At 52.9% G+C, this 16151-nt stretch overlaps 1 protein-coding gene across 2 annotated transcripts in view; it reads right to left on the bottom strand.

Annotated features, from left to right (window-relative positions):
- Nucleotides 1-16151, bottom strand: part of UXS1 (UDP-glucuronate decarboxylase 1) — a 73692-nt gene that overhangs the window by 16120 nt on the left and 41421 nt on the right. For both annotated transcript variants that reach the window (XM_060117200.1, XM_060117201.1), the window contains exons 6-8: nt 14402-14582; nt 5238-5342; nt 2464-2523 (exon numbers count right to left, since the gene is read on the bottom strand). In XM_060117200.1, coding sequence (XP_059973183.1) covers nt 2464-2523; nt 5238-5342; nt 14402-14582 — 346 coding nt within the window. The remainder of the gene's footprint in view (nt 1-2463; nt 2524-5237; nt 5343-14401; nt 14583-16151) is intronic.

Raw genomic sequence — 16151 nt, 5'->3', positions numbered from 1 at the left:
TACTATACAGACTAAATTAAACATCTATGTGAAAAGACATAGGGTCCAGTTTCACATTTATAAAATATAGACTTTTATAAAGCATGGATTTATTGAAAACATTTTAAGAGCCTCTCTCTGGAACAGAATGGCTTTCACCTGTGCTGTCACCAGAACCACCTGGCAGCCTCAGTGACACACCTGAGGACCTGGTCGGCCCTGGTCCTCTAAGCACAAGCATGCAATGCAAAGAGCTCTTTCCCCAGCACGCATTGTGTACTTCCCAACGCCTGTTTTTTTGGTGTGTAAACCAATCACACTTTAAGATGTACCAGAGGAATGGACTATTTAAAGAAACCTAGTCACAAATTATTATTTTTAAAAATATTATCTTGACTTTTTAAAAATTTTTGGCTGCGTTGGGTCTTTGTTGCTGCATGCAGGCTTTCTCTAGTTGCGGCGAGTGGGGGCTACTCTTCATTGCAGTGCGCGGGCTTCTCATTGCAGTGGCTTCTCTTGTTGCAGAGCACGGGCTCTAGGCACACGGGCTTCAGTAGCTGTGGCACATGAGCTCAGTAGTTGTGGCTCACGGACTTAGATGCTCTGCAGCGTGTGGTATCTTCCCGGACCAGGGCTGGAACCCCCGTCCCCTGCATTGGCAGGCAGATTCCTAACCACTGCATGCACCACCAGGGAAGTCCCTAGTTACAAATTCTTTTTTTTTTTTTTAACACAAGTGCATTCTTGGAATCAATTAATACCTGATTTATCCAGTACAGCAGGAATTTTACACAACTCTGCTATAAAATGCATAAATCTTTGCCAAGAAACCTGGATAAGGTTCACCAGCCCCACGTTACAATTCCTTTCTGCTTAGGTCAGAGCTGAAGCTCGTGGGCATAACGGGGCGTGAGCCGGGACAGGACAGGACCCAGACCTCTGCAGCTGCCGCTGTGCTTCAAGTTCCCTGAGAAGCAGAACAGCTCAGAGGCAAACAGGCCCCGAGAGAAGAAAACCAGCGACGGGACTTCACATGGATGTGCTGATGACGCAAAACCTCTTCGGGCATTTCTGCCGAGGGCTGGGCAAGCTGGACTCCCAGAGGGAGACCCTGAACGTGGCAAAGGACCAGAAAGAGAAGGGTGGGCACAGGCACCACCCCTCGACTGGTACTGTCCGGGCGGACAAGCCCGAGGTTCACGACACACAAGACCACCTTGCTACGGCAGAAGCGCGGGTGCAGAGGGACACCTCGTCTGGACTCTGTGTCCCCCGTTCAGCATCGGGAAGGCCGGCAGACCAGGCACGGAACCCACGGGAGGTGGGTGCCTGCAGACCGGGGCTGGCGGGGCCTCCGTGAGTTACCCCGACGTCACTCACAAGCCCTGAAGACCGCGAGCTGCCGTCAGAGATGCAATGCTGAGTTGGGGGGGTGGGGGGGGAGCATGGGAAAGACGTCAGGGTCCTGGACGGGTGCCGCCAGCGCTCTGAGACGGTGACAAGGATGCGGCCCCGACAGCGTCAGCACTGATGCTGCTGGGACATGTAACACAATGGGCCGCCCGGTGCCACTCGGGGACCCGCTGGGCCTCTGCAGAGGCTGGAAGTGGGGAGCAGGGGGACGGGGAATAAAGGTCCCCCTGCCTGCCCCGCTCCCAGGGCCAAGGGGGAGCAGGTGAGAGGGGGCGGTGGGTGCTTTGCTTTCCCACGGGGGTGGCAAAGAGCAGAACTGCATCAGTAGAATTGCTGCCTCTATGGGTTTTTTCCATCTGGTTCCCTTATTTATTTATTTTTTTAAAAGGCATCTCTTCCCATGTTGCTTTCTCACTTCCTTTCCGCGACAGTAACGCAAGGAGAAAATCGCATCGCATTAGCATCTGGCTTCTGCTGCGTCCACTAAGCAGTTCTCCAGAACCCTGCGCCCAGCTGGCGGGGCTGAGCAGGAAGCCCCGTGAGTGGACAGGTGGTCCTCAGCCCTCTCCGGACGCTCACTGCCTCAAGGCCTGTGGAGGGCAAAGCAGGCGCCTGGGTTTTCTGGCTCCACCTACTTAAGACTCTTCCAGAACCCATCCTCCTACAGGTGAGGCAACCAGCCCACATCTCCCCACCGAGCAGGCTCTAAAGCCGACCCCTGAGCTCCCGGAGGGGTTGGGGGACCCTGCTCTCACTGGAGCAAATGCTCCAGCTAAACTGGCAAAGTCCCCAAGGATCTGACTTCTGGGGCACCTGTGGAGCAAAGACACTTTTGTGGATTGGTAAGTGGCGGATGCTCTCGGGCAAAGTGACAGGACACCATCCTCAGGGGGTGGTCCTTCAGCAGGAGAGAAAGGCTCGCCCCAGCCGGAGGAGGGAGCTCCTTGCTGCCATCTGCTGGAGAGCAAGAGCCAGCCGGGCCTTCCTGGAAATGGAGTCCAGACTCACTGGTCCCTTCTCTGCCTGAGATGGGATGCAACCATCCAGGGGGCCGGAGCGACACCCACTCACCTCCGTACACCTCCGAGGTGGAGGCCAGGAGCAGACGGGCTCCGACTCGCTTTGCCAGCCCTGCAGAGAGACACACACCAGGACACCGTCACCTTCAGGGAACAAGGAAAACATGTGCACACGCTCATTTCTGTAGCCAATTTAAGCATTTTTTGAGTATTAACTGTATCTGATCATCCATGCATCTTCAGTTACCCACTCTTATTGCATCTACTTTGGAACCAAAAATTAAAATAGTAAGGAAAGCACGAATGAACCTCCAGAAGCACAGTATTTAGCTGGACACTCGTAACTATAAGCAGGGCCAAATGCAGAGTCTCTGGGTTTATTGTTAAGTCATGACTTGAGTAGTTTCATAAAGATTCCTTCGCCCGAAAGTACCACCCGGTATTTCATCAGGTAACTCCGCCCCACCCCCGCAGGGAGAAGGCAAGACCCCTCGAACCTCAGCCCCCCCCACTGTCCCCCTCAATGGTCGGCCTCCCGCCCCCACTCCCCACATGCCCCAGGCATCTCCGACTGCCCCCGAGCCCGTCTCCTGTCCGGGCACCTCCGTCCCGCACCCTCCCTCCTTTGAGGTTCGGCTTCCAGAGCATCTTCTCCAGAGCAACTGGCCACATCCTCGTCCTGCTCTGAACCCTTCCCGGGGTCACCCCCCTCCATGTAGAACGGACTAGAGCATCGTCACCTGCAGTGCTCAGGTAAGTCCTCCAGATGCTCTCACAGTCCCAACACAGCAGGCCCTGCCCCAGAGAAACCCACTGCCTGCACTCCACCCCCTGCTTCCCAAACGACTCCCCCACGGAGCCTCTGTGCACAAACTCCACGGGATGAAGGCCTGGCCGTGCCACTCGCCAGGCACTGCTCAGGGCAGAGGGCCAACTTGGGCCGTCAGGTGCACCGGAGGGAGAGGCTCAGGGCGCATGCCAGCTGCGGGCATCCCAGGGGTGTCGGGGGGCGAGACAGAAGGGTCCCAGCCTGAGTGTATAGGAGCACCTGGCGGAGCCCTGAGGATGCACAGCAAGAACAGAGAACGGCGCTGGCAGAGGTGCAGACGCCGCGACGAGCTTGAGGAAGACAACGGCAAGAGGGCTGCAGCTGAAGTGGAATCACAGGCTCCCGGCACTGCAGGCCCAGCTCCTGTGTTCCCACACCAGAGATGCCGGCCAGGCGGACCCCGCCAGACCCACTGCTGCACAGAGGCGGTGGGAGTCACAGAGGATCCTGAGATCTTTTTTTTTTTTTAATTTAACTTCCAATGTGAGAAAAGCGTAGATTCAAATGCAGTTGTTACAAGTAATCCAGACAGATGCCCTTTGCCTGGTTTCCCCAACGGTAACAATGTGTAAGACCAGCACATCATCACAGCCAGGATACTGACAGGGATACAGTCACAGAACACCCCTCACCACGAGGCCCCCTCCTGGGGCGAGGCCGGTGTTTGCACTGAAACGACAAGGTTTCACCAAGACACAGCCACGCTCGGGGCCGGCAGGGGGTGACGCCGCAGAGGGAGGGCCCCCCAGGCTCAGAGCACCCGCCCCAAGTGCGGAAGAGCTAGTGACACTGCACCCATCTCAGGAAACCGAGTCCCACTGGGTCTCCTTCCAGCCTGGCCACTGTCCCCCTGCAGCCTTTGTCCATGTCGCCCCTGGAAGACCCTTCCCCACACCCCCTTCATCGTGGTTCCAGCCCCAGCCCGAGCCTCCCTGCCCCGGAGCTCTAAGGGCACTTGAGGGCGCCTGTTCTGGGAACCTGTCCGTCCCCCACGGTCACCAAGCCCCTGAGTGTAATCCTCATCTGAGCGCCCCGAGTGGACGGGACGGGGGGGAGGCAAGTCGTCTTTCTAAACAACTCCGTGCACACGAGGCTGTTCCCGCACTGCCTCTAGCTCTGTGTGGAGGAGGGGCTGGGCGGCTGGAGAGAGGGGGCAGGCGCTTGCAGTGCCAAGAACGGGGCATCTCCACCAGGCGCACCTGTGAGCAGAATCGGGCTCTGTTCCGTCTGCAGGCCGACGCCCTCTCTGGATCAGAGGAATCACCCTTCACTTCCTGCACAGCCTGCTCCCCCGAGGGCTTAGTGTAAGAGACTGAGCTCCCATCCCCACAGCTCTTCACACCTGCCTCCCAGCTTCGCTCAAACTAAAATGCAGTGCTATTTCCCAAACCCATTTACGGAACCTGTCTTAAATGTTCCTTTATTAAATCCACTTTTTACTTGACATTTAAAGAAGTGGTTCCTCTCTTCCACTTTGCACCTAACCAAAACCCCTGGTTTTCTAAACCTGTGGGAACTGAAGCGCCTGATTTCAATCATCCACGTGTACACAGCCCAGACTCTGGCTCTCAGGCCAGCTGTCTGTGGACTCGCACGTGTGGCCACCTGGGACGGTGCTCACGCTCTCACCTCCCACTTCCAGGGCGAGTCCTGCAAGTCGGTCCAGAGCCAAGAGCTCAGTTTCCACCACCCCATGAGAGGTGCGCTCCCCATCCTCCCAGGGGCAGCACCCAAACCGCGTGGGCTCGGTCCACCCGCCCCATCTCGGATCAGAGCCGCCGAGGCACACATGCCACGAGTCCCGGAAAGCACAGGAGGGGAGGGCGGCCGCTCGGGAGCCGGGGGATGTCACTCTCGACCCCCATGACAAGTTCTGATGGCACATCAAGTCACACCAAGGGCACGGACGGAGACCAAGATCAAACTGGAACAGTCAGTGACCGACGCTGGACCAAGACACCCCGACAGCAGCTGCAAAATAAGGGAGGCCAACTCACCCAGCATGTTGAGAGTCCCGATGGTGTTGGTCTTCAGCGTCTTGATGGGGTTGTACATGTAGTTGGGTGGTGAGGCTGGAGAGGCCAGGTGGTAGATCTGGTCCACTGTGGGGGGCAAAACCACGCCTGTTACGTCCGCGGAAAACACTGAACAACTGAACTCCTAAGAATCAGATCGTGTAATACAGGTGTACGTGTCTTCTGCTGAAATTCTAGTTGTCACGTTTCCTTCTTCTTACAAACTAGTTTACATGTGCGATAGGAAGAACTTTAAACAAAAATAGAAAGTCTCATTAATCTGGAACAAAAACATGCTGGCCCCTGACGTGGCCTGTTCTCCTCTAATCAGAAACGGTCTGATTACCAAGCTGATTGCTTTCTGAGAAGATCTCTCCCAGATAAAGCATTCAAATCAGAAGGCAGACTGCTTCTGCAGACAGAGTTAAGCATGAATATTAAAATAAACATTTTAAATTTATAAAACAAAGCTGACACGAAGTGCACAAAAGTGTGGGAGAAGAGAGCCTTTTGCTCTGTTTTTATTTATCCTGCGTATAAACAACAGACCCAGAGGTGACGGTCGGAGGGTGGTTTTTAAGGCCACTAACGGCGAAATGTCTGGATTCCGCACAACTCCCCTGGTGCACACGTGACCACTTTAATGTCACCACCTGCGACCCTCCCTCCCCAGGGTCAGGCGACCCCTGCCCCACAGCAGAGGCCGGCAGGGCCGTGGCCCCTGGGGGAGCCATCCCTGCAGACACAGTGTCTGTGATGCCACCCACTGCGCTACAGTCAAGAAAAACCACCCCCGCCGAGGCCAGCCAGGGGACGGGGTCCGAGACACCACTGCCAGTGGGACCCTCCCTCCCACATGGCTCGGCCCTGACATGAGCGCCTGCAGGGACCCTGCCCCTCCACCCCTTGTCCCCTTGCCCCCCAACCCTCTTCCCAGCCAGGACCACTGCTGTCCTTTGAGGTCAGGGCACATCAGGAGCCAGGTTTCAGAGATGATGGGTGGAACAGGCAAACTTGAAAAAAAAGGTCCCCACGATGAATTCTGCAGTATGACGTTCTCAGAGACCAGCCCCCGACCAAACATTGACCAATCTCCCCACATCACACACCGCTTGTCCCCCTGAAAGTCTTCTGTCACCCCCGGGGTGGCGTGGGCATCAGTGCAGTGCCATCCGGGACCCAGGGCTGTTTCCCGACACATCCACCCCAGGGTGAGCAGCGGACGATGCTTTCTCATCCTCAGACCAGGAGAGCCTAGTATTCTAGGCGGGGGCTCGGTCTCCGCTCAACTCACCCCAACGATCACGGTCTTTCAAGCCCTAGGGCATCTGGGGACGGAGGACACGTGAGCCACCAGGACCCGGATGGTTCTGTGCACACGGCGTCTTTGGGAAGGGGTTCTAGGTGAAGACAGACTCATGGTATAACCTGGTAACTACGGTCTTTCCTATACCGGGACCATACACCACAGGAGGCAAGAACTACGTGTGCAAGGCTGCAGGTCCTATCTTCTCGGTGTTTACTGACGTGTTCTTGCTTTGCTAAGAGCTTTCCAGCAAACTCCTGATGGGATTTTTATTTTTTTAAGTCTTCTTATTTTAAAAACAATACTCTGCAACATCATCTCCATCAAAATCTCAACAGCATTTTTTTGCAGAAACAGAAAAAAATTCATATGGAATCTCAAGAGTCCAAATAATCAAAACAATTTTGAAAAACAAAAGTTGGAGGACTCCCATTTCCTGATTTCAAAACATATTACAAAGCTACAGTAACAAAACAGTGTGTTACTGGCATCAAGACATAAAGATCAAAGGAACAGAATAGACAGCCCACAAACAAACCCTTCTGTGTATGATCACACAATCTCTGACAAGGGTGCTGAACCACTCAATGGAGAAAGGACAGTCTCTTTAGCAAATGGTGTTGGGAAAATTAGATATCCACATGCAAAAGAATAAGACTGGACCCTTATCTTACACCACACACAAAAATCAACTCAAAATGGATTAAGTACCTAAGTATAAGACCTAAAGTAATAAAACTCCTAGAAGAAAACATAGCTGGAAAGCTGCATGACACTGAATTTGGCCAAGATTTCTTGGATGTGACACCAAAAGCAAAGGCAACAAACGCAAAAATAGACAAGTGAGACTACATCAAAGTTAACTTTTCTGGCAAGATCAAAGGGCACGATCACCAAAGCAAAAAGGCAACCTACAGAATGGGAGAAAACACTTGCAAATCACATATGTGATAAGCTAATATCCAGAATATATAAAGAACTCCTACAAATGAAAAATAACCAAATTAAAAAATGGCAAAGCACTGAATATACAGTTCTCCAAAGATGATATACAAATGGCCAACAAGTGGATGAAAAAATGCCCAATGTCACTTATCAGAAACATGCAAATCAAAACCACAATGGGTATTACCTCACACCCATCAGATGACTACTTCAAAAAAACAAAAAAGGAACAGAAAGTAACAAACGTTGTTGTCAAGGATGTGGAGAAATTGGAACCCTTGTGCGCTGCCGGTGGGAATGTAAATGCTGCAGCCACTGTGGAAGACAGTATGACATTTCCTCAAAATATTAAAAATAGAATTAACATATAAGACATTTCGCTTCTGGATATATAGCCCAAGGAATTAAAAAGCAGAGTCTCAAAGAGATATTTGCACACCCATGTTCACGACAGCATCATTCACAATAGCCAAGACATGGAAGCCGCCCAAGTGTTCACAGGCAGATGGACCAATAAACAAAACGAGGCAAATCCAAACAGTGGAATATTATTCAGTCTTAAAGTGGAAGAAAATTCTGACACGTTACAAGACAGATAAACTTTAAGGACATTACTCCAAGTGAAATAAGCCAGTCACAAAAAGACAAATGCTCTATGATTCTATTACGCACACGAGGTCCCTAGAGCAGTCAGATTCACAGAGACAGCAAGTACCAACAATTTGCTGGGGGCTGGGGGAGGAGCTTACTGTTTGGTGGGTACAGGGTTTCAGTTTTGCAGGATGAAAAAGTTCTGGAGCTCTAATTCACAACAACATACTTCACACTGCTGGTTAGTGCACTTAAACATGGTGACAAAGGTAAAAACAGAAAAAGAGGCTTAGGAGCAGTGAAAGCAAACCCAAAAAGAGGATCAGTGCCTTTACCAAAGCGGAGGTGGAAATGAATAGTTTTGGTTGCATGTGTTCCCCTCACTTTCTACCCCCCACCCTGCCAGCCTGCAGAGGATTCTCCTCAGTCCTCTCTCTGCAATCAGAGCCCCCCAGGGAAGCTTCTGAATGAAAGGTGCCCGGACCCCTGGCATCCTGCCGCAGACGCTCCAGGCGGGGAAACTCTGGACCTTTACTTACACGCGTATATTTATATATTTTGTAAAACCACGTTTTAAAACTACTGGGTTGATTTAAAAATGGAACCCATGCTGTTCAGAGAATAATCCTTTTTCAAGAAACTAAAAAAACACAAAACCTTTTAAAATGGTTTACAGTCTGTAGATATGGGAATTCACTGAAGGGGTCGACCTTATTAAGAGGAAAATCCTGTGACTGCTTTCTGACCCCCAGAAGTTTTTCGGAGTTGACACACAGATTAAAAAAAAAAAAAAAAAAAAACCCAGAAGTTCTATGCAAATTGTAAATTAACAAGATAGTTCTCACAGAATCCCATCAACCTCAGCTGACAGCTAACTTTTCCAGCTGACAGCTCTGTAGGTAAGAGGCTGGATCAGTTCCCACCCACCTGCTAAAAGGCCCAGGGGCTGCAGGGAGTCCCAGCAGCCCAGGGACACCTCATCACTCCCCACCGCTGCCCGAGCAAGTGGGGCTGCGCTGGGCTCCAGATGGGCCTGCAGAGCGAGGACCACGGCGTGGAGCCTGCTCAGCACCCCTCCCGGTTCACAGACCCCCAGCAGGGCTGCAGACGGCGTCAATCAAGGCATAATGGGCTGTGACCTCCTGGCACAAATGCTTCACCACTGGTTTCACACTTGAGGCGACAACATATACAGTGGGAAAAAAAAAGAAACGGCATCAAAGACAGAGGAAAAAGGGCAACTTCAGAGAGCGAAGTTCAAACACGAGCATCCTCGCGTGCATCCTCATCCTCATCCTCACCCACGCCAGTGCGAGCCCGGCGTCAGGGCGTGTGGCCAGGACCTCACGTGGTCACCGCTGGCGGCCTGGACCTCGGGTTCCCAATCCCTCCTCCTGCCTCAGCGAGGGCTCCACACACGTCCTTCCTCGCGATTTATCCACATATGGCCCCGCTCTCTGCAGGACGGCAGCCTAGAGCATGTGCAAATGTAGATTCCCAGGCAGACCCAGGAAACCTGCAACTGGAAACATCCCCTGCACGGCGGGGCTGACGTGGGAGCAGCGCTCAGTGGGGTCGGCCAGTGTCGAAACGGACTGCACACTGGGGGCTTATTTCATCCGAAGGCCGTTCCATCTGGTCTGTCGTGTTTTCCATCATCTGACAGCTTAGCCCAGCGGCTGTCCCCACCCACCGCAGCTGGAAGGACTAAGACACGCCCTGTAAGACCATTCCTTACATTGATTGAAACAGCGCCTCTTTCCTACGAGGCTGTCCTGCCTGCCAACAGTAAGGACAGCAGCTCCAGTGCCCGTCCCAGGAGGACACAGCGCCAGTCCCTGACAGAGTCTTCTGGAAGGAATTACGACGAGGAGAGTGGGGCAACTTCAGAACAAGCGTAAAGGATCAGCCACAAGAGGTGCTCGGAAAATATGAAGAAACGTTAACAACAGAGCAGCAGGGTGAGCCCTCACAGCCCAGGAAAAAAGCCCTCAAAGCCTGCCAACTGCACAGCACAAACTGCACCCAAAATGAGCGTGACGTTCAAGCATCCCAGCTGGGGGAGGAAGAACGGCACGGCCATTCGTGCTGGCCGTCGGCCGCCAAGTGACCCTCCGGAGGCCCTGTCCCATGTACAAGGCTGAGTGCAGGAACCACAGCTGGGAAAAGAGGAACCTTGAGAAATGAGCCTGAAAGAGCTCAAATTAATGAGAGACTGAACAGTAAAGTAAATGCATGTTCTCCTTTTTCACATAATTTCCTTAAATAGGTTCAAAGCAGCATCCTGGCAGGTCCTCCTTCACACTCGAAGGATAAATTCACAGGATGCTGAATTCTAGGTTGGTGGGGTTTTTCTTTCAATTATTTAAATATCTCCCTCCACTCTTCTTTGCACGGTTCCTGAAGATAAGTCTGCATGATCCTCATCCTTGTTCTTCTATGGGTGAGGTGTGACCTGCACCCGTCACAGCTTCTTTCAAGGTTTTCTCTTCATCAGTAATTTTCTACAAGTTGAATGCAAGTTGAATGCGTAGATTTTGGGGGCATATCCTGCCTGGTGTTCTCCAAGCTCCCTTAGCCCCTGGCGTAGTCCATGTCACTAACTTTGTTAGATTCTCAGCCATCCTTACGTCACACGTTTCTCCCGTTCCCTCCTTTCTTCTCCTCTGGGAATCTCCCTGTGTGTACGTTACACCTTCTGTAATCTGCCTCCAGTTCTTGGATATTCCGCTCTGGATTTTTACTCTTTTTTCTCTTTGTTCTTGACTTTGGGAAGTTTTCACTGACACACTTTCAAGCTCCCTGTCCTTCTCCTCGGCTGAGATGAGTCCATCGAAGGCCCTCTTCATTTCTTGCACAATGCTTTCTATTTCGGGCATTTCCCTTTGATTCTGAGAGTTTCCACCTCTCAGCTTCCATTACCCACCTATCTCTGCAGAGTCTGCTTTTCTCACCAGCATCCTTTGCACGTTGACCATAGTTACTGAAACGGCCCTCGTGGTAACTCCAAGTCTCTGCCACGTCTGTCCAGGTCTGATGTTTGCTCCGCCTCTGCAGACTGTGTTCGTGCCCTGGAACACGCCTGCAGTTCTTCGCTGAAAGGCACACATGCTGCACCAGGGCTGGGAGATAACCGGCCTCCGGCACGAGGTTTGAGCTCACTGGCTGGACGCAGGCTGCACTCGGTGCTCTGCAGCCTTCGGGGTCAGAGGCTGTACCTCCACCCCGTGCCCCTGCTTGGTGTCCCCAGCTGTCCCCGGGTTTCTCTAAAGACCCCTCCTTAACTGGGCCTGGGCCTGGGCCTGTGCTTCCTCTGCTTCTTGTCACCCTCGGGGTCTCCACTGAAGGCCGGGGAGCCCCCAGGTCCCAGGCTCGCGTCTCCTCTTTGTCAGGCAGGCCCTGGGGGAAGTCCCCCTGAGAGGCCTTTGGGGGAAAACAGGGTGCTCTGGGCGGATTTCAGGAAGGCTCACTTCCCCTCCCCCAGCTGGAAAGCTGATCGTCACGGAGAACCTCATGGGGCTCCTGGAGGTGAAGCTCACTACGGGGCCCCCAACCCCCAGAACCGGGGCCCGGACTCATGGCCCGTCCACGCTGTCCCTGCCCGTGGGCAGCTCCCACCCGCCCGCAGCTGCTTCCGCCCCAGTCAGGGTTCTGTGTCCACCACCATCTCCAGCTCCCAGGTGGCAGTTTGCCCCGTGACCTCCGCTCCCTGCTGGAGCCAAGAAGGGCTGCGGGTCATCAGCTTGCTCATCTTCCCTGTTGTGAGGACGGGAGAGGCTGTTCCGGGGTCCCGACAGGTCAGAACAGAGACCTGAAGTCCATCCAGCCACCTGCGAAGACGAAGACGGCTCCTCCCCCCTACGCGGTGCTCCCTGCTCCCTTCTGCTCTGAGAGCCCGGTCACTGCCCGCTGTCCTGTGCTTCCCCGGGGCCCCCTCCCCAGACAGACGCCTGCCTGCGTCCATGGAGCAGTCTTGGGCCGCAGCTCAGCGATCACCACCGTCCCGATGGCCTGGCGTCCACCCCACAGACTACACACACCCTCTACCCGACCCCAGCTTCTCAGAAACCTCCCGGTGTCCTGAATGGGTGGGTGGGAAGAACAGGTAAATGTACCCCTTCCAGAGCCAGTTCGCAGGGTGGGTTCAACATCTGAAACTTAAACGCTGTGGTGGGTAAAATCCAGAGTTCTTTTAAAGCAACAGGAAATCCGATTAAGTTATTTCAATAATTACTTATGATTCCTTCCAAAGCAACGATTTTCTCCCCCAAACATCTAACCCAGACAACACAGAGGCCTCCATTGTAAGCCCCGTGACAACAATGCTTCCTGTCTGATCGTTTCATAATTAACTACACGAGGGGGCCCCTGGGGTCACGGTGCCACCTCAGCCCCGACGTGAGTTACCGCGCTCACAGCTCATCTTCCACATCGACCACCACGTCCTGAGCCCAGACAACAGTCACTTTCCCACTGGAAATACGGAAAGAGAATAAACCATGATGGCTACACTCTGAAAACAACCAGAGGAGGAAGCGTGTGCTGAGGAGAACTTAGTGAAGCTCCGCTGGGATGCTGCTAGGTCAGGTGACACCACTCCTGCCACGTTAAAGCCCACACCTGTCAGCCCGGGAAACAAACAGACCAACACAATCCCGCAAAACACTTGCCAAAGCAGAAAGACACTCCTGCTGTGCTGTAAATATCAGATCAACTAAGGCTGCTTCTATTAGGAAAAAGGTACCCACAGAGAGTAAACACCGAGTGTTTGTACTTTGTTACACACTCTCACCACGCAAAGCGGGGGGGCGGGGAGTGAATAATGCATGCCATCGAGCTAAGTTCAGCTGTGACCGGGACCTCAGTGGGTAGGAGGGATCACCACATTTGAAAAGCACAGCTGCCCCCGAACCACGGCCCTTCCACGCGAGGAGCTCAGGGTCTGGTGGGCATCGCGGGAGAGTGAGGAGGAGGCCGGGACGGGCGGGAGCGATCTGGCACTTGGAAGAAGCCTGTGCACTCCAGGGGGCGGAGGGGTGAGGGGCAGGGAGAGTCCATGCAGAGTGTGAGTGAGTGTGAGTGAGTGTGTGTGTGTGTGTGCGTGCACGCCCTCTCCGTGGAGTCCAGCGCCAGAAGCGGCCTAGAACAGCTGTGGTGTCAGAGCTCAAGGCACACAACTGAGTTACCACTGCTGCTCAGTTTGGTTGTCGACCTAAAAAGCAAAAGCCAGAAGGGGGCGGCGGTTTACTAAACAGGCACCAAAGGAGTTACATCCTCATGATGAAGAACTATTTGGATTTCCTCTGGGAATTAACACGTTAGAAAGTCTAACCTTTTTAGTAACCAAAAACATGTACACCAAGCCATGGGTTTTCTACCAAATTAACAAACTGTTTTTGTGAGTCGTTTAAGGTAACGCTCAAGGCTACTAATGTATTAGTGAAGCAGACACCACCAAACAACGAAGGAGACTTCTTAGTGTTTAGCACAATTCATGTCTGGACTCTTTACCAAGGATGTAAAACTCGAAGATATTTATAATGAAGCACTGGAGACCTTTAAATAAGGGGAAATTTACAGAAACTGCAGCGTATCGGTACAAGAGCACTGCTCAGTCAGTACACGAGCTCTGCAAGGTTCCTTTTATGGACAGGGAGGAGGCCCATGATGTGGCGGCCGTGGGAAAAGCAGAGCCAGCTACCCCTGCGGTGTGTGTACAGCCTCACCAGCCCCACAGCTGGGCAGCCGCCTGGCTCCAGGTTGCACGCACCAAGTGCAGGTGGGTGCAGCCTCCCACCCTCAGGGCTGCAGCCAGAGCAAGTGAGGATGCACGTGAGGTGCACATCTTCTGGGGGCCACCATCCAACCCACCAGCGCCCCCCAAACCTAATTCCTTTAGGGTGGCAGAGTTACCCGAGGGCTCTGAACTCTGACATGGGGTGTTTCGCTATGAGCCCAGCATCCTCCATCAGCCAGCTCCCTGGAGACTAGAAGTGACTCCCCCAGCCGGCAGGCATCAGACTGTGAGGCCACCAGGACCGGGGGGCCCTGATCGAGCCCCCTCAACAGCCCACAAGGCTCGAATGCAGGGCTGCCACGTGACAGCAAATTCAGACACCCCCGTCCCGGCTGTTCTCCATCACAGGGGCCAGGGTGGTGCCTGGGACGCGGTGAGACCATTTCCAAAACAAGACAGGGACTCAGCATGGCCGAGGCAGCCGGCGTCCCGGGGCTGCCGCCCCGTCGAGCCTGCCCGCCTGCCCACCCACCTGGCACCAACCGGCACGGGGCGGTCCTCGCTCACCTTCGATGTACAGAGGCTCCACCACGTCGTGGTTGATGAGCTCGAAGTTCTCATGGCCGATCCAGTGCTCCACGTTCCTCTTCCTGCCCGTGAAGAAGTTGTCCACCACGGTCACCTCGTGCCCGTCCATCATGAGCTTGTCTGTGAGGTGGGAACCCACGAAGCCCGCGCCTCCGGTGACCTGCGTGCGGACAGCAGGGGAGCGTGCAGTGAGCACCCGTGCGAGCGAGGGGTCCTGGTGCGGCCTCCACTGAACACAGGATGGGGCGGGAAGGGGATCAGGAAGGTTTCAAAGCACGTCTCTTCTCACTCCAGAGCAGGGAGTCGCACCTTCCGAAACTTCTAAGCAGCCTGCAAATCTAAACTGCCGCCACTAGATAACACAGGAAGACAGTAGTTACGAGTTTCAAAATCTGACGTTATTAAAAGGTCCTTGTTTTACAGTGGATGGGATATTGAGCATCACTTACGTGTTTCTAATACTTTTAGCATCACTTTAAAAAAAATGATCAGCAACATGCATCTGTTCAGTGAACTACCAAAAAAAAAGGATGTGATACTGAAACTGGACTCAAAAACCTCATGAAGGGGTGGGAGGGAGACGCAAGAGGGAGGAGATATGGGGATATATGTATATGTGTAGCTGATTCACTGTTATACAGCAGAAACTAACACACCATTGTAAAGCAATTATACTCCAATAAAGATGTTAAAAAATAAAACTAAAAAAAATTTTTTTAACTAAAATAAAATGGGGAAATGATGAGTAAAACAGAAAAAAAAGAAAAAAAGCCTCATGAAGAACTAGTATCTTCCAAACTGTTTATAAGAACAAATTAATAAGCCGTAGACACTGTGTGCAGACCAAGGCCCTAAATGATTAAGTTCCACTCTTTGGTTACCTAGTGTCAGCGACCCAGCCAAACAGAAGTAAGGCAGCTCTGAGGGCCCCACGAGGGGAAGGAGATCACCACTGATGTGCTTCTAAAACTTAAACCCACCCAATGTGTAAAGGCAATTATGACTGGAAAAAAATTAAACTAATAAAAAGACGTGATTCAAATTAAACAGTGTCAGCGGAGGGGGCTGGATAAAGCGTATTTTGTTTTTGGAGGACAGGAGCGAAAAGAATAAACCCAGAAGACGGACGTGGGATGGGAAACTCTATTCTCTGCCTGTCCTGCTCTCCCCTCCCCTCTGCCTGCTGCTCCTTCAAACTTCACACTCCCGTCACCCTCCTGTTCCAAACTGAAAAACAGTAGAAAAAACATCCACTCTTTTTTTTTTTTTTTTTTTTTTTGTGGTACATGGGCCTCTCACTGTTGTGGCCTCTACCGTTGCGGAGCACAGGCTCCGGACGTGCAGGCTCAGCGGCCACGGCTCACGGGCCCAGCCGCTCCGCGGCATGTGGGATCTTCCCGGACCGGGGCACGAACCTGTGTCCCCTGCATCGGCAGGCGGGCTCTCAACCACTGCGCCACCAGGGAAGCCCCACCCACTCCTTTTAACCTAAAGAAAAAAACACCTTAACCTCTAGGAATATGGTTTTAAAACATTTAACCTGCCATGAAGTCCCCTGTTCACGTGAAATCTGATGTGTAATTCCCATGTTTATTGCAGGCAGAAGCAGAGCAGCCTGGGGAGAAAAGGCAGATTGGGGGAGGGGGCGGGTAAGACCAGCCCAAGAAGAGCCATCCGTCCACCACCACTGAGATGTATGTGCTCGGAGGAAAACACAAATACAGACACT

Source organism: Mesoplodon densirostris, chromosome 14, assembly GCF_025265405.1.
Source record: "Mesoplodon densirostris isolate mMesDen1 chromosome 14, mMesDen1 primary haplotype, whole genome shotgun sequence".
Taxonomy (NCBI): Eukaryota; Metazoa; Chordata; class Mammalia; order Artiodactyla; family Ziphiidae; genus Mesoplodon; species Mesoplodon densirostris.
Note: the sequence above shows the minus strand (reverse complement) of the source record. Positions and strands in the feature narration are given on the sequence as shown.